Below are 27,275 nucleotides of genomic sequence, written 5' to 3' on the forward strand. Positions count from 1 at the left end.
ATTGATGGTTTTAGAGGTCTCATTTTGTGGTCCTCCAACTTGAAGAAAGATCCCAGTTGATGGGCATGGTGGAGGAAAGCGGCTTAGCCCATGGCAGTCAGGAAGCAGAGTGATAGGAACCAGGGAACAGAGAAGCCCTTCCAGGGCACACCCCCGTAACTGCTTCCTCCAATTAGATCTCAACTCCCAGCAGTCCATTCAGTTATCAGTGGATAAATCCATCAATGGATTAATTCCCTGATTAGCTCAAAGCCCTCATCATCCAATTCTTGCCTAAAAGCCCCACCTCTCTACCTTTCTGCATGGGGGACATACCTATGAAACATAAGCTTTTGGGGGAACATTCCAATTCAAACCAAAAACAGTTCATAAATATTCTTAAACTAGGTGTTAATATTTAGGAACATGGGGAAAGAATAAATTGATTTACTGGAAACATTTACAGAACTGATGATTTGAATCTTTTAACTGGCTGATTAAAATAAAAAGAAAATATGTAAAGAAGCAAACTACTCAATATCTAGATAAATTTTTTCATTCACTTACTATTCTTCATTCAAATGTACTCTTTCATTTGGTACTTTTTTTTTTTTTAAACTACCTACATGTACCTGGAATTTAGTTAGGCACTGGAACACTATACTAGGTTAAACTCCTCAATAAATGTGGAATGAATGTATGAATGAGTGGATGCATGACCAAAGGAATAAATAGAATGTAGAATATGCCATCACATGACTGAGGGAAAACTAATGCTACATACTTGGAGATCTTGAATAGGTTTCTGCAAGTACCCTTATTGAACTGGTTAAGTCCAAGCCTTCGATTCTCGACCTTCTCTGATAAACCTCTAGAGAAATAAATCTCATATTCAAGGTCATGTAGCCTTTCAAGTTTGCTATGAAGCTGCAATCTTAATGTGTGTTCCATGGCCACCCAGACTTCTTATTAAAGTACACAGGAGAATCTGAGCCAAGGTCAGCTTTCCTTTACAAAATACCTTTTCTATACAGGCAAGAAAATTACAGAGAAGACTGAATGTACAACTTAGCAACTTCTTGTCTTTTGCAACAATTTTTTTTTTTTTGCAGAAAATTATCAGCTAAAGGAATACAGATCATTTAAAATACAGGATTTGTATTTATTTGTGTGCTCCTGTGCATCCTATTTGATGACCTGAAAACTGAAGATTTTAATATGAGCAATTATAATTACAATAAACTATCTAGCTTTTTTCATGCAGGCTAAAATAAACACTTGTTTCTTTTATATTGTAATTCAATAAAAATGAGCCCACCATGTTTCTAAAAGCCATAAAAAGATTCTTTTGTTGAGACGTGGAAATTACATTACCATGCACATGCAATTGAGTGTGCTGTTGTGTTTCCCCAGCTGCATTGGTAGCCACACATGTGTATCTGCCAGCATCTTCCAACAGAGCTTTGGCAATCTGCAGAACTCGGCCAGAAGACTGTATCTAATTGGAAGCAAAAAGCATGGCAGCATTTTATACTTTGTGCTTAGACTGGAGAACATTCACCAAGATAGAAAAATTCATTAAAGTTATAATATCTAATTATATTTTCATGTCACTATCCTAATTATTTCTTGAGATATTAGAACCAGATCACTTCATTATGCATAAGAAAATAGGGTGATTTGATTGCAAGCTTGTTGTTATTCATTGGAAATCACAAAATAAAATAACCTAAGGCTAGCTTGCTGGTATAGTCATAAAACTCCACTGAATAAAGGCCTTTCACACTGAATTATGATAAAAATTTAAGCCATTTAAAATATATGGCCACATCCATAAAACACTTCATAAGTATTTTTAAAACAACAAACTTTTTTGATTAAATTGTCATGGGGGGGGCCAAGAGAAACAATAAAAATCATAAAATACGAATAACAGAAATGCAGATAAATTCTTTGAATTTTCTTCTTTCCTTCTTAAACTCATTGAAACTGGCCTCCGCCATTTTGAAACTGGTGATTCAGAAGTTATTCCATGGAACTGATTATGCTGAGGCAATCAGTAATTTCCAAATCACATTATCCATTACTCTATGTCCTAGGTGTATACTCTCCCACCATCAGCCTACTCCTTGAAACTCTATACTCTAGGTTTTAAAGATATAGTATTCCCTGTTGTTATTATCTGACTTTTTAGGAGACTACTTTACAGAATAGACTTCCTCTTTATGTCTCATTAGCAAGACACTTTAGTTGTTTGGTAGTTTTCACCCAATCCCATGGCATCAGTGAAAACCCCTATGTGGACTCCCTAAATTTATAGCTTTAGCTTCAACTTCTCTCTTGAGCTCCAATTGGTTTCAGTTATCTACTGAATAGGTTAATATCAAATTAAACTTATCTAGAATTTAAGTCATAAATCCTTTCCTTTTATTTCTAAAATCTGCTTCTCATTGTATTTTCCCCATCTTGCTTAGTGGCACCCACTATTTTTCCAGTCATCTGTTTTTTTGGAGCTCACTTTAACTCCTATTAATTATACCACTGCATGCTTTTCAGATCCTGTTTTCCATTTCCACAGCCACTGTGGGATTATAATGGCTTCCTAACTGATGTTGCAGTGTCTCCAGCCTCCCCAATTATCCTGCACACTTGCCAGAATAATTTGTTTAAGATGGAAATTTGATCCTTTTACCAGTCTCCCTTCAAACCTCATTCATGGCTCCCCACCTTGCCCAGAATGAAATATGAACTCCTCATAGCCCTCCAGGCTCACCACATTCTGATCTTAAATGATCTCTCCAAACTGCCATATAAACTCCCACTTAACCCGTTTTCCAGCCATACAGTACTAAACTTGTTAAGCAACATTTGTAAATTTATATTCTGGGATATTGCACATGGACTTTACATGCAATAAGTTTTTAAGATTGTGATTTAAGTTGATCCTCTCTCCCTTTGCTTCCTACTTTTATTCTTTCCTTGAATTAACTCATCTGTCTCATAGTTCAAACATCATCAATGTGCCAATATTCCAATCAGAGCCCTCTGTTGAGCTTCAATATCATATATTAAATGATCCACTGACATTTCCACTAGTTTATCTCAAAATCACTAACCCCAAAAGTCTAAAACTCAAATCACAATTTTTTCCCCTTAGACTTATCCTTCTCCAGAGTATCTAATTTCATTAGATGGCGACATTATCCTTGCAATTAAGTAGGTCAGATTCCGAGGACACTTCCTTGACACATACTCCTTCACCTTTCATAAACAACCCCCAATCATTTAACCTATAAATAAGTCTCAGATCTATCCAAGTATCTTCATCTCCATGGCTAGCATATCAGCTCAAATTTCTCCAATTGGTTATACATATGTACTCTTGGCTCTTCTAATTTATTCTTTGGCAGGAATCCAGATAACTATAGTCATGCTCTGCAAAACAGTGTGTTGGTGAGTAACTGACCACAGACATGATGGTAGACACCATCTAGCCTAGTTGCGTATTATGCTGTTACATCTAATGTTTGTGTAAGGACAGACTGTGATGTTTGTACAATGATGAAATTACCCATGGATGTATTTCTCAGAATGTATCTGTTTATAAGCAACATTTAACTCTATTTAAAATGTGCACCTGATCACATCCCTTCTCTCTTAAAACTCTTTGAAGGCCCTCCACTGCCTTAAGGTAAAAATAGAATATTTACCCTATATATATGCTCTCTGCCAGCTGTCAGTCTCCCGCAATAACACTCTCCCTTGCCTCTCTTCAGCCCACTGGCTTACTTTCCAGCCCTCAAGAGGTGTCACACTCTCCCGTATTTGTGCATATTTTCTCTTTAATAAACAGTTCTTTCCCATTAATTCATCCATTTAACTCCAAAATATTCTTCAGACCTCTGCTTGGTTTCCTTGTTATATGTTCTTACAACTCTCTATACTGTCTTCAAATAGCTCATCATGATATGTGATTCACTTTTGCATATGATTACGTGATAAATGTCCATCTCCAGATAAACAGTTACTTATTTACACTATGTTCTAAAACTACATGCTAGCACAAAGGTGTGAGATTAGTTCCATTGGATTTTGAATAGAAATAATAACTGAACATATACCTATTACTTTTACAAGGAAAATAAACTCAAGATATCTCATATTGAAAACTTACAAGTAAATCTCAAACCCCACAGTCAATTAACACGATCCTAATAGGAAAGTCTATTAATTCTGATTTTTAAATGTATCATTTAGATTATTCATATTTGAAATTCATCATCATTTTTTTAATTACCTACTAATTCAATGTACTGAGACACAGTTATATGTCAGACTATAATCAATATCAAGGACACAAAAATAAATTTATATATCACAAAGACTAATGGAGTCTCTGCCCTCTTGTAGCTCATAAGCTATTTTTTTAAAGATTTTTTTCCCACTATTTTATTTGTTTATTTTTATGTAATGCTGAGGATCGAACCCAGTACATCACACCTGCTAAGCAAGTGCTCTACCACTGAGCATACAGCCCCAGCCCACATAAACTAGTTTTTAAAAATGTTTTTCAAGACATCTGTTTCTTACGGTTATATATGTATGACTTTACCTTAACCTTAGTCTATGGTGAACATATTGGAGTATATGGGCTTATTATTAATGAACGTTATTTATCCAGGAGATGCCATATTTTGTTTTTATTTATTATTATTATTATTTTGGTTTTGGGGATTGAGCCTGGTGACACTTAACCACTGAGCCACATTCCCAGCCCTTTTTTAAATTTTTTATTTTGAGACAGGGTCTCACTAATTGCTTAGGGCCTCACTAATTTGCTAAAGCTAGCTTTGAACTCTCAATCCTCCTGCCTCAGCCTCCTGAGCTGCTGGGATTATAGGCGTGCACCACTACACCAGGCAAGATACCAGTTTTTTACAGCTAACTCAGGCACAAATCAAAATAAAAAAAATACCAAGCCAATCTGTGTTAAAATCTGTTATTATTTGTTATCAAGGTTATTAAATCCTTTATTTAATTCCATTCAAAAAATTATAAGGAAGGGCTGGAGTTGTAGGTCAGTGGTAGAGTCCTTGCCTAGCTTGTATGAGGCACTGGGTTCAATCCTCACCACCACAAATAAAGAAATAAAAATATTTTAAAAAAATTATAAGGAAAATATATAGTTTTAATACATTGTCTGCAAAGTCCATAAAATCTATAATTAATAAAGAATACTGTGATTGCCCCGAGAAGATTGATACAGCTTTCTCAATTTGGGTCCTGTAACATTTATACTTACTTTGAGATTTCCTTGGGCAGTGTTCACAGGCTGGTCATCTTTTAACCAAGTAATGGATGGATGTGGGATGCCATTGGCTATGCACTGCAAGGTGACAGGTTTGCTTTTCACCACGGCTCTCTCAGGAGGGCCTGAGGACTTGATTGTTGGAGGAACTAGATGGAAGAAAGGAAGGGCAGAAAGAATGAAAAACCACCACCAGGAGATGGCCAAACACTTAAGATGAACAAACCCTTAACTTTAACACTTAGAAAAGAAAAAAATTCTAATTTCAACAAACAATGAAGTCATTTCATGATGCATTTTATTGATAATTTTAGCAATATTAGATATTACTTTTTCCTAACTATGGATTTCAGATTTTTCAAAGAACAAATGAAACATATATGTGTTACTGCAATCTAATGTACATTTGGCTTACACGTTTTGGTGTCTTTTCCCAATCAATAATGACCTTCCTTTCTCTAGAACTGTCTTACTAAATCACGGTGGGATCTGAGCACTATTTATACATGACTCTGCCCAGGCAAGACTGATTGAACCTGGGTTGGTAACTTGCTCTAAGCTGACCCTGCCACATTTTCTCTCAAAAAAATTGGAAGTGAGACTGAGAAACAACTTTAGCGTGGGACATTGGGCTAAAAACAAACAAAAAAACAAGAAGTCTGCAGAGAGAGGGAAGGATGAACTTGACATTCAAAGACACTTCTTCCTGTGGCTTCCAAATGGTTCTGTAGTTTCTGGTTCCAGATCCTTCATCTCAAGTTCTTCTGTCAACTAAGACACATGATACCGTGGCAGAGAGTTGTTTCTATCATTAAATTAATGGTTATAATATCAACATGACAGTTCTGTGAATGCATTTATGTGCTCTAGATCCTGCAGTTAATCCCTTAGCCTCCACTCTGGAAAGTCTTCCCAATCACTCCTGTTTAGGCTAAACCCTTAAATGCTGACACAACACCTTTAGTTGAAAGTTGCTGCCTGCCTCTTGTAACTTCTTCAGTCTCACTTCTGGGACCCTGATGAGCTCTGTAGAGTATACCTCCTAATATTTAAATTCTGCTGAAACTTGTTCACATGATACCTCTTGTGTCAGTAAACTGATTTAAAAATCTGCCATGAATTCAAATTCACATCTTTCATCATACTTCTGTTACGGTTTAGATGTGAAATGTCCTACAAAAGCTCACATGTGAGACAATGCAAGAAGGTTTGATTAACCTAATCAGCAGATTAATCTCCTGACTGGGATTAACTGAGTGGTAACTGAAGTGGTAGGGTGTGGCTTTGGTGTACATATTTGTATCTGGCAAGTGAGCTTTCTCTTCTCTGCTTCCTGATCACCATGTGAGCTGCTTCCCTCTGCCACACTCTTCTGCCATGATGTCCTGCCTCACCTTGATCCTGGAGGAATGGAGTCAGCTTATTATGTACTGAGACCTCTGAAACTAGAAGCTCTCAAATAAGCTTTTCTTCCCTAAAATTGTTCTGGTCAGATCCTTTTAGTCACAGCAGCGACAAAGCTGATTTAAACAACTTTCCACAACTCAGGATTTAATCCAGATTTCCAAGCCACAATCTGAATTAGATAATGACATAATGCTGGTTAGTTTAAAATGGAATGCTTCTGTCCCTTCTTCAACATACCATGAACAGTGACTTCAAATTCCTTCCTGTGGTCTCCAGCAGTGTTTGTGGCCACACACTGATAGAGGCCAGTGTCTGACACTTGAGCCTGAGCAATGATCAGTTTGCGTCCGTTTAGTAAAATCTTGAATCCATCCCTTTCATCAATTAGCTGACCATCCTTCAGCCACCTAGAAAAAATAGCAAGAAGTAGTCGAATTTATTAGAGTTTCCAGAAAATGTGTGTGTGCGCGCACACACACGTGTATGTGTTTAGTATTTTGTTTATTCTATCATGAATTTGCCTAATTTCCTAATCATTCACTCTTTTTTAAAAAATATTTTTTTAGTAGTAGATGGACACAATATATATTTTTTACTTATTTTTATGCGGTGCTGAGGATTGAACCCCGTGCCTCACACATGCAAGGCAAGTATTCTACCCTTGAGCTACAACCCCAGCCCCTAATCATGCACTCTTAAAAATAAAAAGTGCACATAGAAGAATAAAAGAAACCTGGTTTAAACAAAGTTGAAGTTTATAGGAACCCAGTAAATATGTGTTGAGTTCTTTGTTTTTCTTCTAATTTTAAGTTACAGAAAGATGAAATGTCCCTAAATAATACTCACTTTAATACTTAAATAACACTAACCAGAAATATTTAAACTATCTTAAAACATCTGTAGATAAAACACTGAAATCATATCTTTTTATTTTACATTTTTTATGAGTCCTAACTTTCCATTTAGTTTTGTAATCATGTGTGAACCATCTCATTCCCTTAGTTGACTAACTGTTCCTATGCATGTCCTATCACACTTTGGAAACAAAATTTAGGTGCTTAATAAATGCTTTGTGAATGAAGAAATGAGAAAAAAATGGTAAATATATGCCTGTTAACATCCTCTATTTCTTTAATGTTTCTGGTATTCTTTTTATTTATCAAACATTTCAGTCTCTTAGGGAGGTCAGACATTAATACTACTTAATAGTTGTCTCTCTCCACCGAAACTATAATTTCTAAGATCCTATGAAGGAATTTCCCCAGGCTGAAGTGCCCTTTGAATATCAAGTAAAAGTTACCTTGTATATGGGGTACATCTTAAGAGGGATATAAAGAATGTAATTTTATACTTCCTCTTTTTAATGACACAGTCTTTCAGGACAGCTGTAAAACACATCAAAAAGTGGGAGGTATTTAGAAGACATACCAAACCCCTTACATGATAGTTGGTGGGGGAGAGCCTGTCACTTGACAATCCAGTTCCAACAAGTTATTAACCATCACAATGAAGTAAGACGTTTCATCTCCACCTTCTACAGCTGGTGGCACTAGAAAACAACAGACAAGCAAGGATGTAATGTGAAGAAATACACACAAGAAAAAAAAACACCGTCACATCCACAACACTATGTAGCAGTTTAGAAGGTTGATACTATCATAGCAATTTGATACATGAGGGGGATTTGAAATGTACTGTAAGTACACTTTATAGCAAATACTTGCCACGGTCATTGAATGTACTTACAACACAATATGGATTTTTCTCTAACTGGTATCTTGGTGCTACTGATGCCATGTGAATATAATGTCAATTCTTATTTTAAACTGCTTATTTTCATAAGAACAAGAGAAGGGAATTTCCCCATATTGGGCCAACTATTAAAAAAAAAAAACACTTCATTCTGTAATTAAAGACTGAGACTCTAGGTTGCAAGATGACTTCCCAAGGTCCAGAGACTTTTTCCTGTTGTCTAGCACAGTGCTCATGAAAAGAGTGACTTGGCTCACCATGATCAGATATTGTCATAGATGTAAGAATGAAAAGTATACCAATCAAAGTTAGTGGAAGATTTATGCGAGTTTCTTGATCATGGGACTCTGATGACAAATCTACTTCTGGGTAATGTGCAGCCTAGCCTTGAACAAACAACTAGACCTTATCTTAGACTATTTTACTACTGCACAAAAAAGGTCTTTAGTAAACTAATCAGGTTTTGCTGTGAACCTGAGGATCCAGGCAGAGGCATCCTTATTTACCTAAGACATCAACTTCGTATTTGATTTCCTTTTCTCCTGCCACACTGGTAGCCACACACACATACTGTCCCCGATCAACTTCTAGGGCACTTGTGATTTCGAGTTTCTTCCCACCAGCTTCTATGCGGATGTTGTCACTGGCTTTCACAGGTACACCGTCTTTTAACCAAGTCAGAACTGGAGCAGGGTTGCCGGCAGCTTTACACTCCAATGTCAATGAATGAGCAATAACAACTTGCTTAGTCAATGGTGTGGCTGAGTCACCTTCAATCACTGGAGGAACTAGGTAGAAAAATAGAAATCCTTCAGGTAAGTCTTTGTGCAATCATAAAATACATTCTAATGAAATAAAGGGGAGACTTTTTTCTCACATAGTGGGACCACAGTAACTACCTCCCTCTAAGCTGTTGAAGGAAGAACTTCTTGGCTCAGCTCATCTGCAACTACTTAAATTCTTCTGGAAAACTCTGTACAGTCGGGTTTATAAAGGACAAATAGTGAAGAATGATCTTAGTCCTAACAACTATTTCATAAGAACAAATGGTCTAGATACTCCAAGTCCCATGGCCCTAGGTTGTTTGAATGAATGTACCACTTCTTGCTCATCTTAGCACAGATAAATATTTTTTCAAAATCACAACACATTCTTCCAAAGTCTATCTATCCATGCACATTGAAAAAAAAACCAAACCCACCAAGGCTTTATTAGTGTCCAAATTTGATGTCAGCATATTAAAAGCATAGATAGAAAGGTACCAAATTAAAGGATGTATTTTTCCTTACCATAGACATCTACACGGAATGATTTCTCAGCAGTTCCAGCAACATTGGTTGCACGGCACGTATATATTGATGAATCAGAGACTTGCGCTCGAGGAATATGAAGAAATTGTCCTTTGTCGATATAAAGTGCTTGGGAGCTGGACATGACTAGCTGGCCATCCTTGTACCAAGTAACAGTGGGCAGTGGAAGTCCCCGAGGTTCACACTCCAGTTTAATTATGCTGTTGACCAATGCTGATACTTCTGTGGTAACATTCCCTCCTTTGATAGTAGGTGGAACTACAAAAGATTGTAGGATAAAAACAAATCTTCTAAGATCAGCATCTGCAATGAAATCCTAAATGCTAACTATGCTCAAATAACCAGTTTAAAGTAAATACGAATTTAAGATGGGAAGTGTGAATTATTTACTGGAAACCAGTTGACAGTCTTGTCACAACAGTCTCTATTACTCCCATTTTGGGTGTTAGATTTCAGTAAAACAGTAAGTCACAGATTCAATTTCAGGAGCTTATTTAAGTCCAATAGATCATATTAGAGTAACTAAGCAAGCTATATTTAACAAACAGCAAAACAAAATAATGTAGATACAGTATGAAATTGATCATGGGAGCAAACAATGTCAGGTGTGGCACAACTGCATGACCTCTCCCATGACATAAGGTCTAAGTGGTTTGTTTTGTTTTGAGCTATAATCCATTCATTCAACTGCACTCATCCAATTGGCTACACGTGTGTTTCCCATAACCCAGCAACCTCATTCCTAGCCTCTGTCACCAAATGAAGACAGATTTAGAACAATATCTCAAGTTGCTTTATGTCTGCTACATGTTCTTAACATGCTGTAATTGTGCTATAATTGCAACAATTTTAAAGAAATCAAATGTCATGTGCTTAATTATGAGTATCTTAGCATAATTTTAATAAAGTTTTAAATATTTTTTTTTTAAAGAGAGAGTGAAAGAGGAGAGAGAGAGAGAGAGAGAGAATTTTTTAATATTTATTTTTAGTTCTCGGCGGACACAACATCTTTGTTGGTATGTGGTGCTGAGGATCGAACCCGGGCCGCACGCATGCCAGGCGAGCGCGCTACCGCTTGAGCCACATCCCCAGCCCAGTTTTAAATATTAGTAGGATAGTTTTCTTATGGTGAGACTAGGGTTGTGGGCATTGAGAGACCACAGAGGAATAGCTCCATGCTCATCATGCCACATCAACAGCACAGCTATCAACATGACTTATGACTGATGATGTTAACCTTGGTATCCTGATGAAGGTAGTGGTGGTCAGATTTGTCCATCATCTTAATCCTTTTCCCCATTGTTCTGAAGGGGGTCAATAGTTCCAGCCCGTACAAACCAGGTGGAAACTTCAGTTTTAATGTCTTGTTAAGGGAATATCTACAGAAATTATTTGGAATTCTGTATGTTTACTGAATTGTTTATTTATATCAATATGAACTCAAAGCAGCTTATTCTCTACTAGGGGATATAATCCAATACTACATTTATTTATCCAGCTTTGGCCATTAAAAGTTTGTTTAGTTGGTTGCTATGCCCCATTGACATACACATATCATTGTTTTTAACATTTTTTAAAACTTTATGATCCTACTACATGCTTCAGGCTCATTGTGTGTACTCCCTTCCCCAGCCCTAGAATCAACCATTTCTCCTTCAGTGGAGAAGGATGTTAGAAAATAAGATCTGAATGCTGATTGGTGCATCTTGATATTTTCTGGCAATCAGCAAGCTCACACACATTTTTTCCTCACATAATTTAAGTCATGATATATTACACTTTGACAATGAGATCATTTTCTTTTTTATTTGTTTATTTATTTATTTATTTTTGCAGTTGTAGATGGACAGCATTCCTTTATTTTATTTGTTTATTTTTATGTGGTGCTGAGGATGGAACCCAATGTCTCACATGTGGAAGGCAAGCGCTCTGCCACTGAGCTACAGCCCTAGCCTGTGAAATTATTTTCTATAATGTGGTTTACTATAAAGTTCATGGGCCGGTCAACTATGACCCCCATAGGTAAGGAGATGCCAAGTTAAGAATAATTTTCACATTTTTAATGGTTTGGGAAAAAAATCAAAAGACTAACAATACCTTTGACAGGTAAAACTAATAATTCAAATTTCAATGTCCAAAAATAAAGTGTTATTGGAATACAGTTACACTCATACTCTCCATGGCTACTTTGCTCAACAATTGCAACAAAAACCTATGTGGTGTTCTCATTGCTCTGCTGCTACTCAGCTTATGAAAAATTTCAGTGACACAGTTATAACCTCACAGCATTCCAAGTGCAATGCATATCACTATGCTGTGCTATTTTATTACTAATGCATATCCTCATGTCAAAACAAGAATGGAATAGAATAGTGGGCTTCAACTACTGCACTGAGGCACACCACACAGTGTGGACTATTTTGTTATCAACTTAAATGGCACAGCATTGTATTTATTTTGTAATAGCATTATGGCTGTTCTAAAAGAATAAATATGAGTAGACTAAGCAGTCATCAGAGTATTCACAATTCAAAGGAAAGCAACAGTTTATCAGAAAATGCAAAATGGAATGTCTCATCATAGCAGAATTTCTTCACAAAAATAAAGTCAAATATAACGGTATAGCCAGAGTAAGTTTCTAAGTGGCTTATCTGTTAGCCAAGCAGAGAAAGCCGTCTACCAATGCCAACTTAAATAAATCAAATATGACTGTGGCAGTTAAAGAAACATATCGAGAGAAAAATCAATTTATTAAAGATTATCAGCCTTTCAGTGAGAATAACTGAAGAGCTGAGAATGCTGGGAACAATAGTAATAGTCTTTTTTTTTTCTGAAGAGAATTCTTGACTTTTGATGAGCAAACAGATATTACTGATAGTACTATGTTGTTCCTGTTTGAGAGGTCGCCGCCAAGTTATAAGAAAGTGAAAAATGAGCCTTTAAGAATGGTCTGTGTGGAAAAACTATTGACAAAAATATTTTTAGAGAAGTTGGGGAAATGTTAATTCATTACATAATCTGGAGTGGACTCTGCTAAAGTTTTTCACAACTAATGGTGGTAAAAATATGAGTGTATGAAAAATGGCTTTGGGAAATCTAAGAAGCCTATTAAAATGCAGGGTGTCAAAAATCTGTTTATTCATTGTTTCATTTATCAGAAAGCACTTCGTGCAAATAATAATGTGTTTATTAACCAGGAGTGTTGATGGTGTAGTTTAATTGCTCTCATCAAGTACAACATCACGAGTTCCCTGACCTTCATCGGAAGAAAAACTGAATGTCCCAGCTTACCTGACCGTCGCACTGCTACGCTTTGGTAGTAGTAATATTTTACTGTGATTTTGAGCTCAGGGCTGAGGCTTCTTTATTTCTAAATAAGAAGAATTCTTAAACATTACTATTGAACACCAAATTGTTTTAGAAATTGGTTTTGCTGTAAACTTTATATTTCTAAATGAATTCAACCTAAAATCACAAACATAGTACTTAATGTACTACGACAGAAGTCATAAAGTTGTTTTAATCACAAGTCATATCAAACAAAGAATGACATCTTGATGTCCCTACAGATTTACAGTCATTGTATTTTCTGAGCTCAAACCACTGTTTTCGAAAGGTTTGATGCAAATACAAAAACAAAGTTTCCATGTTCAAAATTCATCAATTTTTGAATCCAATCTTCAAATGGAATGGACCAACTGGTTGTATAATGACACATGGAAAGTCAAACATCGAGAGATGAATATAATAGAATTCTATAATGTCTTCCAAGCAATGAATATGCTCAATTAAAATCATATGCTTGTGAATTGATATCAGTATTAGGCAGTACCTATCTGTGTGAAAAGACATTTTCAAAGATGAAATAGATAAAATTTCATTACAGATTCCATTAAAAGATGAATTCCAACTAAGTGAAATGTTAATCCCTCACACACAAAAATAATTCCATTCCTCCCTTGGGTAGAGCTGTATTAAAAAGCATAATTTTAAAAAATATCAATAAGATGGAATTTTTTCAATAAACAATTTTGTAGAAATTTGTTTGTCTTATTATACAACTTACCTGTAGATTATCCTTGATTTTGTCTCATGGTATGTTGAACCTAAAATATTTACTACCTTGCTCTTTTAAAAAAGATTTGCCAAATTCTGCTACAAACAATAACATTTGGAAATGCTAAGAAAGTGCATTTTATTCAGGCTTTAAACTGTTTGATTTGAGACTATTTATGTCCTATGCTAATCTATAAATCCATGTTAAATTTTTGGTGGAAATTGCCTAAAGCAGCTGCATAGCCTAATTAGTTGGATGATACATTAAGGAAATCAACATAGGTTCAGCCAGGTGCAACAGTGCATGACTGTAATACCAGAATCTCTCGGGGACTGAAACAGGAGGATCTTAAGTTCAAGGTCAGCCTCAGCACCTTAGTGAGACTCTCAGCAACTTTTTAAAACCCTGTCACAAAATAGAAAGAACTGGGGATGTATCTCAGTCACAAAGCACCCCTGGATTCAATTCGCAGAACCAAAACAAGAAGAAAAAGAACACAGATTCAGACAAATCCCTATATTTCATGAATGTTTTTAAAATGAAATTCATTTGTACCAAATAGTATCTATTTTAATAGTTTATGTTTATGAAATTGAGAAAAATTACTCAGAGAACCTTTGCAATGAATACTAGAACAACATACCACCCACTGCTTAAATTGCCAAATAAATATTTCACTTCCTGTTTCATTATAACTTATATTTGCCAGAGAACTGTACTTTTATTTGAGTATGGTACAGATAAAGGCTATGAATACACTGCATAATAATGGGCCCATGTATACACTCAAAGACTTTTAAACAATTTAGGGAAGCTCTCAAATCTCTGAAACCTATTCATGGACCTCAGGTTAAGAAGCCTTGCCTTGAACTACAAGTTGTTAATTTGCACAGCCTCCTCATTAGCTATTAAAAGCTTTTTAAGTTCTTCCATTTTCTACAACTTTATCCCCTTTTTATGTTTTCTCCTCCATCTCTTATTTTCCCTCTTATTTTCTTTCCTTCTTCAAACATAATGTTTATTTCTACCTGGAAGGTGCACTAACCCATCTGCTTATCTTCATACCAGAGCATAAATAAGGAAAATAAATGAATAATTTTAGTGTGAAGCATACACACAATCTGAAATCTACATACATATTCCTCAGTTAGCCAAAACACGACCTCTGTTTCATTTTCCTCCCTCATTTCTAGAATAAAGACGAAATAAACTTAAGGTTACCCACTTGGAGGTGCAAGAGAGCTTGCTAGAAAAGAAATGGCATTATTTCCTGAAATTAAAACTCCAAACTTCACAAGAAAACAATGCCTTTCATCTCAGACAATCCAAGAAGCCCTTTCTGGGCGCCTGAGGGCATCACACAGACTGAACAAGAGCATCTGAAATAAAGAACCCAAGCCCCATAGAAACAGGAGTCTTACTGAATCACTAGAGTGCATTCAGCACAGACGTTGGGGACATCACAAGTAGAGAAGACTACTCAATGGCTTAGAAAAGACTGGACCTGTTCTTTAGACGTTTCGGTCTTATGCAGCAATAACTTGGACGTTTGTATAGATATGCTTTCATGTGACCCTTTTGTGTTTTTTTTTTTTTAGAGATATAGACGTCTTTTCATGACTGATTTCTTCCATAAGTTTCTATTTATAGACATAAATTATTTAAAAACCTGAACTTAAAATAGTTTATTTCAAGAGAGCTATTCAAACTTTATACATAAAGACACTAGCATTTAAAAAGGGAGATTAGGAATGCAGTTAAAACATATAGAAACCAAGCTAGATAATACATGTTTTAAGACAATGCAATCACTAAATTAACAAAATAATTGAATAATATATATTGAGCTCTTACTATGAGCCCAGTAATCCATGTACAAGGTATCTAGTATTTTATCCTCACAATAATATTACTATGTATGCACTATTATTATCCCCATTATATGGCCAAGGAAACTGAAGGGCTGAGGAAATTTATCTCAAGCAACAAAACTAGTAAATGGCAGACACTGGATCTAACCACAAGTCAGTCTGTCTCAGAGGCCCAAGTCCTTATTAACTATTTAGCAAGTGCAAGCCAACAGAAATACAATGCACACCAAATGTATGATTTCAAGTTTTCTAGTAGCCACATTAAAAGTAGAAAAGGAAACTAAGGAAATTAATTTAAATAATTTTAACTTTAATAAAATATTTTACTTTGTCCAATGTATCTAAAATATGATTTCAGTACATAATCAATGCAGAATGATTAAGGAGATATCTTTTTTTTTCATATGAGGTCTCTGACATCTGGCACAAATCGTATACTTACAGCACATTTCAATTTGGACTAGTCACTGAATAGCCACCTATGGCTAGCGACTACCACATTGGACACTGGGCTACTAGACCATTCATGCATTTAGCCAATATTGCTTGAGATAATTTGTATACTAGAAATGAAAATAGGGAGCATGCAAAACAAAGGCATGTTTTGATAACATTTGGCTTCCTTGGAGCTAATAAGTAAACAAATTCATTATTAAGCAACTTCCCAACAGTAAGTTCAGTAAAGAGAATGAAGGAATACAATGTAATAGAGAGCTATTAGGTGACTGCTCTGGATTGGGAAGATCCGGTGAGGAGGTGACATCCTGAAAAAAATCTAAACCACGCCTACGTGTCATACACTATGGAAAGGGAGAAGACAGAACAGTGAGGTGAGCTCCGAAAAGCACTATTGGTCTTCATAAGACCCGAAATGACTGACAGTCACCTTTCTCAAAAGGTGTTGAAAACTTTAGTGAAAATGAGAGCTATTTCTGGTGGAGACACGGCTGGGAGAAAACAGTAGCACAAACATATGGCTTTTAAAATATTACCAGGTGGTCAGGATGAAGGCCAAATAAAACTGAAAATAAAACAATTTAATTATTTGCATACTGCCAGCTTCACTGCATTTCATATAGCCCTACAACTTTTGAAGTTTTTCTACCCCTTCAAGGAAACAGGCCTCTGATCTACGTATATCCCAGCCAGAGAGGAAATTCTCAACCTCATGAGTGACAGCACATAAAAAATCACTGAACCACTTGAATAAACCCACACTTAATGATAAAATGCATTAAAAATGGATGCGACATTCCAGCCTGAGATACATGAAGACAGGCTCTTTCTTCTCTAAAAGGAGGGAGCATTCCCAAGTATCCCATATGGGAAAGAGGAGCAGTGAACGGTAGCATAAACCTGTTTACCAGTTTACAATGAAGGTTGATGATCACAAAATCATGAGAAAAGCCACACTTACTATAGATATTCAGCTTTATATCCTTGGCTTGCTTGCCAGCTGCATTAGACACAACACACTGGTAGCGTCCCTTGTCACTTCTTCGTGCATTCTTCACCCGTAAAATTTGTCCTCTGTCTAAAAGTTCAACATTGGGATCTCCCAAAAACAATGGCCTAGAAAAAATATAACTTTATTCCATGGGTCTATTTTATTTTCCCAGACTTCTTTCCCTTATTAATGACAATGAAAATCATTAAATAGTTCAAGGTTAAAAATGTAAATCAAAGTTGACTGTAAAAATACAATAATGTGATTAGTATTCCTACACAGAAGAATGAAATGATTAAACCACTTTACTAAAGGAAGTTAGATAATTATCACTTTGAGATAAAAAGCTTTCCCATTTCAAATTTAGATTTTTTGTTGGATAATATTATTAGAATTCAAATAGAGTTTTTATTTATTTCATTCATTCACATATTCTTATTTGTTCTTTATGTTTATTATTATTTTTTAGTTTGACTTGCCAATAGTTCTGCCATCATCTTGATAGTATATTACTTAAATTTATGACAGTTTTATTGCTAATTATATAATATAAAATTTAAACAAAATAATGTAAGCATCATATGAGAAAAATTTTTTTGCACTATCACCCCAATGTGAGTCTTCTTTCTAATGCCTTACCACTTATTTTTCTTCCACATGTTTTTTGAAACATTTTCATACCTAAATATATTTCCAAAGAAATCTGAAGTTTAAATGCATACATGGTATTATGCTTTTGTTCTTTTGTTCTTTTTCACTCTATCACATTCGTTATGGAGATAGTGAGAAAAGTCCAGTGTTTCATAACATTGACTCTGCCATGAGTTATCAACCCGTTCCCCGAATGTTGGGCTTTAGTCAGTTTTCACTTTCTGCCATCACAGTGTTGAATGAATATTATTCAAAGAGCCTTCCTGTGGACATGAATGACTGTTTTCCTCTCCAGGGTACTGAAGGTATAATTACTCCCTCACAGCACATTACCATTGCAATTTTAATAGATATCAACAAACTACCTTTCAAGGTACTAATCAACATCTGTCATCAGAATACTTTATGCTAATGCTAGAGAGGGCGATTCGCATAAAGCCTTTTTTGTGTCAATAATGACTTGTGGAAAACAAAATTATATTTCATTTATATTCATCAGATTATTGAGGGTGAGAATCTTTCAACAGGATTACTGCCTAACTACATATTTAATTGCCTGTTCATACCCCCATAGGTTTCTCTATGTTGCTGTTTGTCTTTCTTGCTGATTTATAGAAAATATGAATACAATCCTTTATTTCAGGTAGTGTAAATATTTTTTTTTAATATTTATTTTTTAGTTATCGGCGGACATAACATCTTTGTTTTATGTGGTGCTGAGCATCGAACCCGGGCCGCACGCATGCCAGGCGAGCGCGCTACCGCTTGAGCCACATCCCCAGCCCCAGGTAGTGTAAATCTTAACTTTTTGATACTGAGCTTTAGTACAATAATGCTCTCAGTGTAATAATCCATAAACTACAACCACATTGTGCAAAATAACCTTCCGGACCAACATGGATCATTTCAGTCCAGGCAAAGCCCTGGAGACATGCAGTCTGGGAAATGTGATTTGTTTTCTCTGGTTCCTTTTGACTCAGATATAGAACAAGCTTAGGTATCAGTCTTGCTCTCATAAGAACTTTTTCCTATTTAATAACTCAATCCCACGCAAAGGAAAAAAAACTATCTCTGCATTTGAATCTTGCATTTTTCACTGTTAGTCTTCAGACAGAGGATGTTTAGTGTACAATAAATTTAAGTTCCTCTATGTTTCTAAAAGAAAGTCCCAACATTTATAAAGACCTTTATAAGAATAAAAGATATTACAAGACTTTGAGACTGTTTTTTTGAGCAACACTGGTTTTTCTTCATACTCATTTAATATTCCATATGAGAAAGTAATTAAGAGGGAAAAAATCCACACACATATACACCTGTTTTCTGTCCATTGGACCCTTGCAACAAAACCCTTGCAACAAGTAGAGAAAAGATACTCACTTGCCATCTTTGAACCAGTGGATAACAGGAAAGGGAGTGCCTCTGACCTGGCATTCAATGGTGGTGTTGTGGTTGAGGACAACTGAGACTTCATTTGGGAAACTGGCACCTATTATGGTGGGTGGAACTTGAACAAAGACATTTTATCATGAAAATCTATTATTTAGCACAAAGAACTGGGGAAATGAAGCATATAGTCAATGATTTCTACAGTATTTCAACAAGATCTCAATCCCTTTTCTCATTACACCTGTGTACCCAACTGTTAAATTCAAATATAGGAGTATATTCATGAAATATCTGCTAAAGGACAATTATAAGAATCATAATGGTATAGGGTTTATTTAAGGGTTTATGTGAAGGAGGAGCTCAGAATGTGAACCATGACATTCATATAATATGCTATTGCTAAGTATTTTAGATAATGAATGGCATAATCAATATATCAATCTAATTTTTAAATTCTACATGTCATATGGTCATGTCTACCTTTGTCTCTTTTAAAGGACTCTAGGTATGAGATATAGCATGAAAAAAAATGCTAGTTTTTATTCTTGGAATGATGAAACCTATTAAAGAGCTCCTGTACATTTCTCTCACTACCCAATCCTCCCCTTTGCACTATGCTAAGGTGGTGTTCATATACAGAAAGTGACCAGCCACTAAAAGGGTTTCAGTAGGGAAAGAGTGTGGTGTGATCAGACATGTTTTCAAACCACACTGGCTGCTTAGTGAAGAATGGATTAGGGTGGTAAAGAGTGGATGCAGGGAAGCAGTTAGGGGGCTATTTATTACATTAATTAACCTTATAAGTGAATTATGTTTTCACAGTGGAATGGTAAGCCAACAGATAACATAGAATTAGGAAGCAGACATGACAAGACATAGGAAGATTTCATGAGTTGGGGAGAGGATAGTATGAAGGATGAGTCCAAGGTTCTGGAAGAGGCAAGTAGATGGATGGATGGGATGTGCAGGTCACCATGAGGGGACCCTGAAGACAACCAGAACAGAGGTTCACCGGGAAATTTCTGTTTGATAAACCACTAAGGCGTTCAATGATCTATAACTAAGAAGTTCAGGTCAAGATACCATGGAGAAGTCTGGGCATCTATCCTTAAATGAAGAGAAACCTGAGCTGAAAGTAAAAGTTTGGGAGTCAGCACGCAGATGGAATTCAAAGTCAAGGGTGGAAATGAACACGGAGAAAAATAATGCCAGTGTGAACAGTGATAAGAGTTACTTAATCTGTTTCTATAGCCTATCCTTACATATAAGGATGGTAACTTGGAGGGAAAATGCAATGTGCTTCAGGCTTTGAAGCAACTAAGGAGAGGAATCATTTTCATGTGCAGTTTATGAATACTAATGTTTTATGAGTGCTTTTAAAGCAGTATCATTTCTAGATCTCACTTCTACTAGAGACTCAGAAATTCTATGTCCATTTTGATGAGCAAAACATGGGAAAAGGAGAAAATAATTTTACCACCAAGTGAATTTTAAATATGAAATATAATTTTAGAAACTATAATTATAAAATTTATGATTGCCGTTAAAATATTTTATATCCTAATTTATAACAGTGGCTACCCACTCTCAAAATTCTTTTTCCAATCTCAGCATTCTTTCCCTGCTCTCAGATTTCTCTTCCCTGGAATTATTGAGTTGCAAGAACAATTAGAATGCAGAGAAAATGGATTTGCCACCTTCTTCAGTTCAAGGGCCGCCTAGCGGCTTCTACAGACATTCTCAAAATGAGAATATATGTCACACTCTGTCACATAGCTACTTACACAAATCACTACTTCTCTATAATTAGTTCCCAGGCACGCATTTCCTGCTCATCTACCTGGAGAAATTGGTAAAAGTAATAATTTCCTATTTTGGACAAGCTAGTACCCTTTGGGTGTATGTGATACTTTGGGGTATATGACTCGAAGGTATCTCTGTATTCTAAGTAATACAACTTTCTGTATCATATAGTACCAGTTAAAATTAAAGACAAAAATAATGATCAAATGAAACAAATGGGATTTCTTCTATCAATTCATTTTTTTTCTCTCTTTACTTTGTTACATAGTCAGCTCCGCACTATGTCAAAAGTGCATCTGGATCATAATATTTCAAGAAATGTTTTCCTTACCTAGTACATCAATATTGAAGTACTTCTGAGAAGTGCCTGCAATATTAATCGCTTTGCAGGAATATTGTCCTGCATCTTCTGCAGTGGCTTTGAAGAGCTTTAGCATCTTCCCATTGTTCACGATCTGAACAGTGCTGCTTTCCGTCACCTTTAAGGGCCAAAATGGTCAGTGCTATTTCCAATTCTAATAGAAATGCATAATTAGCAACTGAAGTAAAATTTTAATATTACTATTAGTAAATCCACATCTGAATCATTTATTTCAGGCAGAGAGACAAGAAATTACACACATTTGGATGCCTCTATTTACCTGGACATCATCTTTATACCACGTAATGATGGGTGATGGAGTACCTTCCACTTCACAAAGGAGACTGGTCAGCTGGTTTACCAACACTGACACGTTTATTAAGTGTTCTCTGTCTTTAATTAATGGAGGAACTGCAAGAAGAGAGGAGTCATAGCAGATTTTTATAATAAGTGTCATTTTTATTACATTATACCTATATTATAAAGTTCTTTAGAAGGCAAATTTTGAGATGGTTGATGGCTAGAAAAGCTAGTCAGAATTAAGCATTTGTTTCTTATAAAATGAAAGTTTTGATTAATATAAGTGTAAACTTTAATTGAAAAATTTGATTTATTATTTCAGGTTTTTTAATTCAGGATGAAATTCAGGATAAATTTACGGAAGAACCTATATATTTCAAATAACACTGAAAATGCAAGGGTTTTAACTTAGGTTACATGAACCTTATTACTGATGAAAGTGAATATTGCTCAGTATCTATGAAAGCCAATATTCATCAAATTTGAAAATATACAAACCTTTTTACTCATGCAATGTGGCATCTATATAAAATTTTTACTGGAAGGGTTACTACTAATAGGAAACAACTGCTGACAACTTCAATACTCATCTTTACAGAGAAAGGTTAAACAAATCATTGTGTATCCACACTGTGGGGTGCCATACATAAGAGTTATGAATATTTCATAATTGCAAAGATAGATTGTTTAGATATACTAGGTACAGAATAACAGGTATAATGTTCTACTCTGTGTGTACTTTTTAAAATTATTATTATTTTTTAGTTGTAGTTGGACACAACACCTTTATTTCACTTATTTTTTTATGTGGTCCTGAGGATCCAACCCAGGGTCTCGCACGTGCGAGGCAAGTGCTCTACCACTGAGCCATAACCCCAGCCCCTGTGTGTACTTTTTATAAGTAAAAGATAAAATATTATATATTCATATTTCCTTATGTAATGATTGAAATGTCTCCAAGAATTCAAACACACACACAAAACTGGTAACTTTTCTTTACCTCTGGAGAGGCAAAGTGGATGGCTCAGCTCAGGGCCCAAAGAATTTTACTATGTGTCTTTTTCTTCCATTTGAATTTCAAATGATGAAAAGTCACAATAAAGAATTATGTGAAATTTTAAATCAAATAAAGATTGCAATCAGATCACCAGTTTTTTGTTTGACGACACATCTGTTCACATCAATGCTAAATAATACTACATTGAAGAAATAATTCAAACATACAACAAATGAAAATGGCCACAGACTTATTTATATGATCTTAAATTAATATTGTTATCCATATTTACCATGAACTTTGAGGGTGTATTTTCTTTCTGTGGTTCCAGCTTCATTGACTGCCACACAGATGTATTCTCCATTGTCATATGGTGTAACTGAAGCGATAACCAACAATGTGCCATCCTCCAAGATGGAAACACCAGGCTCTTTGCCAGTCAGCTCTCTACCATTACGTAACCATTTGATGGTTGGTTTAGGAGTCCCTTCAAAAGAATTTTTTTTTTTACAAAAGTTAGAAATAATTATTAAATATATCAAGAATGACACCTTTTGTTATGACTATAATTTGTGCCATTAGGTCCTATGTTACTTTCAAGGTATTTCTCCTGGCATCGATACTCAAAGAGATTATGGTGGTTCATGTAGCTGATCAGCCTTGAGGTCTGTGGTTCCTAGTGTAAAATTTGATGAAAGCTATTTTTATGAAAACACTCAGATGATAGTAAGCAAAGCATTTTCTTGGTGAGTTCACAGTGACCAGTGTTGGGGGTACTGTAGTGATCATATTGACTAGCTATGGGGAGAATTTCAGAGTGAAATGAGACACAGAAAAAATATGTGACATGAAGATTGCCAAAGCAAACAGACAGCATAAAGGATACACAGAAATGGTGTTTTATAATTCACTTTAGGTCTAATATTGTAGGTGGGAGGAAGTTCTACTATCCATATGAATCTTCTGGAGATATCATCTGTTAAACAAAGAGAGTAGCTCAATTCTTAAAAAGAAGGCTGAGAAAGCAGTGAGCAAAATTGCTTTTCCTAGACTTATTTATGACCAACAGAGTGAATAGAAGTGATGTGCTTGTGGGTAAAAATGACAAAACTATATTAGAATGTGTAATAGAGCAAAAAGGAATATTGGAAACCAATGCGATTCTGTATTAAGAATGTATTTATTTAACAAGGTGCAGGCACTCTTCTGAACACTTCAAAATTTATTTAATTCTCATAAAATTAAAAGAAAACACATCCAATAAAATTAATATGATTCAATATAATATTGTTAATAATCTTATATTAAAGGTAATAAACCCTTAAAAGATGAACTTAATCCTGTACACACAAAAAAAATGGGAGAAATACACAAAAAGTGTCACTGAGGCTAGACTCAAATTGAGTTAAAGTCTTATAAAAGTGACTATGAAAGTTGTATTTATGAAAAAAATAAAGCAAAAGATTGACCTCTTTAATTGTGCTTATCATAAAATGTTGACTGATGAGAAAAAGAAGATAAAACAGATGGACTCCAGGCATCTGTCCTGGTTTTTGAGGAAAAAAGGACCTATAATCATTTCCTTTCGTCCCGCTCATCCCTTTATGGACCTCACTCAGACTTCTTAGGTAATATTTGTTAAATTAACAAACAAGAAGGGAGAAGCATTATCAAGATGAAATGTACACTATATCTCCGAGTATTAAATACCTTTTGCAGGACATGGGAATGCAATGCGTTGATTGGCCAGTCTTTCTTGGAATGGAATGTTAAAGGGAGGCTCTAGATCTTCCATTGTAGGTGGTTCTGGTGGAAAAAGGAATGGGTTACCACAGGTTTTCCTTGGGCAATTTCAAACTCTCAAGGCATCATCGACCACCTGTATCGATGGCTGCTTTATTTCTTGATTCTTCTTTTAAATACGATTCATATTTCCAGCTGACAGGTCTTTCTACCTAGATGGGATCCAGGGATCTAAAACTTTGGAGTTTCCCAAAGAAAATGCACTATCTCATGCTTCTCATGATCCTGGGATGATTCTCTTATTCCCTCAGTTAAGGCATTACAGTCATTTTTCTGTCTTTCTCCCTTACTCCTGACCTCCCCATCTATTCAATCACAGGGTACCACATATGTTCACATATCTGTATATTCTTTTGTATGCTTGAGATCCTGCTTACTTCAAGCCCTTCAAACCTCAGTCCATATATTATGTATAGACTATACATAATTCTACATGGCCCCCAGAATACTCTCCTAATAACACAAATTTCATTGTTGGCTTTTCTAATGATAATCATCACTATTACTCATTTTGTCTATAGGATATTTCAGACCTGCTCTTTCTCCAATGTGCCAACCAGTACATCCTCTCCTCTCTTTCTAAACAGTCTCCACATCTTCTCATTGATTTCATGAAGAAATTCTGCAGTTATTCTTGAGACACCCATCTTTTTCACTCCCCACAGCCCATGTCTCATTGTGCCTGAGGAGTTCCTTTCCTCTTTAATTTTTTAGACCACTACCTTTTTTACGCCAGTCCAAATACCACCATCTTTTGCCTGAACTACTGCAAGAGTCTGTTATAGCCATTTTCCCTTACATTTACTATCCAAACTGTTTTCCTACAAAATAATGATCTTTTAAAATTCCAAGTCAGGTACACAACTTTCCCAGTTACAACCCCTCAAAGTCTTTTCTCAGCATCTACAATTAAGCGTACGCTCACCCATCTGGGTTCCTAGGTAAAAGATGATCTAACACATGACTTTGCCCCCAGCTTCCTCTCAAGCTACTTAGTACTCAGTCTGGAATACAGCCCTCTGGCCTTAATCGAGACTTGATCCCAGTGTCTCTAAAATTTCACACATTCTCCTCCTTACATCTATGTCCACATGGAAGGTTCTTTTTACCTTCTTCCAGAAGGCTGCCTACTCATTTCTACCCACTCCCCAGGGAAGCCTTCTCTGACTTGTCTTTCCATTAATAGCTCATAGAGCTTCTTCTAGCATTTCATGATGGCACTGGTCAGCCTGCAATTAAATACTTAGGAGATATGTGAAAATATTATATAAACATCTACCTTTTTTCATTAGACTATAAGCATTAGCATTCAATACCATTTGTTGAATGAATGATTGAATGAATGAATTAATTGGACATGTTCTCCATTAGTTGTCCTAGTCACCCATTCAAAAATAATTGCAGTGTGCCATGTACTAAGTATTATGTAACTGTGCTAAGTACTATCCCGGCTTATCTTTTCCTTTTGTCTTTACACTGGAATACAATGTGATAGGAATGCTCTTTCCCTAATTCCCACATGGCTGGTTCCATCTAGTTAATAAAATCTCACTGTAAATATCACTTGGTAAGAGAAGTACCACCTGACAATTCACAATACCATCCTATTCTGCGTGCTGCATTTTTCTTGATTTGTAGTTCTTGTTTCTTCATTTGCTTGCTTCCTGTCTATTCACACTAGAATGGCTCATAAAAGCAAGGATTTTGCCTTTATCTCTACCGTTTCACTACTGCCTAGAACATGACAAACTCCTGGCAGAAGTTCGATAAATGTTTATTGCTTGAAAGAATAAATTGAATATTTAAAACTTCAAAATAAGACCAACATTAATAGGAAAGCAGTAGACGTCAGTTTTCTGGGTACTGGTTTAGAGTTCATCCTGACAAGGGGAGGTGAAATCCTATTTTAACTCTGCCCACAATTTCTTCCAAACTAAGGAGTAACTAGATAATAACAGGACATTATCTAGAAATATTTTCATTACATACGTCATCTACAGCAACTTCATTTTCAACAGTAACATTTGATGCAGGTTTAGTAAGTATGTTACATTTCCTTCTAGAAAGGTTCTCCTTTCAGAGTCACCAAAGTTATATGGAAATCATCCTAAAGTGATCACAGACTATTCAAAAATATGCATTCTGTATAGACTCAGAATTTTCCTTTATTCTCCAACCCCACCACACATATATTGTCCTGTGCCCCCAAATTACCTTGCACATGTAGGATTATCTCTGCTTCATCACTGCCTGCAATGTTGGTAGCAACACATGTATATGTGCCGGCGTCTGAGGGTACAGCTTGGTTGATGCTTAACATTCCATCGGGATTATTAATGTGCCGCACACCATCAACCAGCACGGTACTACCACCTTTAAACCAGGTGATCACAGGAAGAGGTGACCCTTGAGCATTACATGGAATATCCACCCTTTGACCAACTTGGACCTTCATGTGTTTAGGACCATTCTGTATCTTTGGAGAAACTGGAAACAATAATTAAGAGTTAATAATCCAACTCTTTAAAAATCCTTTCCTTTTCTAACCCTAAATGAGAGCCTCTTAGCAAGATGTAGCGTGAAAAAGAGGAGTCATTCAAGATTTGGATGACTTACTAGGTGTGTTATCTAGGGTAAGTCAACAAACTAATTGAGGCCTTTTTTTTTTTTTAATAATCCAGGCAAAATAACAATACAAGAATTGTAGGAAATAATAAACACAAAATTCTTAATGCCAGACTTGAGGAATGGTAAGCATTTAAAAGTGTTAAGTTTCCTTTAATGTATAAATAATTTGAGGTTTTAAACCCTCCATGGCAAAGTAGATAATTTCTATAACA

The 27,275-nt window shown here is 35.7% G+C and overlaps 1 protein-coding gene across 1 annotated transcript in view; it reads right to left on the reverse strand.

Moving 5' to 3' along the window:
• The window catches only part of HMCN1 (hemicentin 1), a 415,431-nt gene that overhangs the window by 161,178 nt on the left and 226,978 nt on the right, over positions 1–27,275 (reverse strand). Inside the window, exons 24-36 of the mRNA XM_081299050.1 lie at positions 26,650–26,922; positions 24,343–24,438; positions 22,925–23,119; positions 21,616–21,746; positions 21,306–21,453; positions 19,163–19,289; positions 17,102–17,256; positions 9,736–10,014; positions 8,953–9,234; positions 8,135–8,243; positions 6,932–7,101; positions 5,282–5,436; positions 1,354–1,477 (exon numbers count right to left, since the gene is read on the reverse strand). Of these exons, the coding sequence (XP_081155176.1) occupies positions 1,354–1,477; positions 5,282–5,436; positions 6,932–7,101; positions 8,135–8,243; positions 8,953–9,234; positions 9,736–10,014; positions 17,102–17,256; positions 19,163–19,289; positions 21,306–21,453; positions 21,616–21,746; positions 22,925–23,119; positions 24,343–24,438; positions 26,650–26,922 (2,244 nt within the window). The remainder of the gene's footprint in view (positions 1–1,353; positions 1,478–5,281; positions 5,437–6,931; positions 7,102–8,134; positions 8,244–8,952; positions 9,235–9,735; positions 10,015–17,101; positions 17,257–19,162; positions 19,290–21,305; positions 21,454–21,615; positions 21,747–22,924; positions 23,120–24,342; positions 24,439–26,649; positions 26,923–27,275) is intronic.

Source organism: Spermophilus citellus, assembly GCF_964194105.1.
Source record: "Spermophilus citellus genome assembly, chromosome: 6".
In the NCBI taxonomy this organism is placed as follows: Eukaryota; Metazoa; Chordata; class Mammalia; order Rodentia; family Sciuridae; genus Spermophilus; species Spermophilus citellus.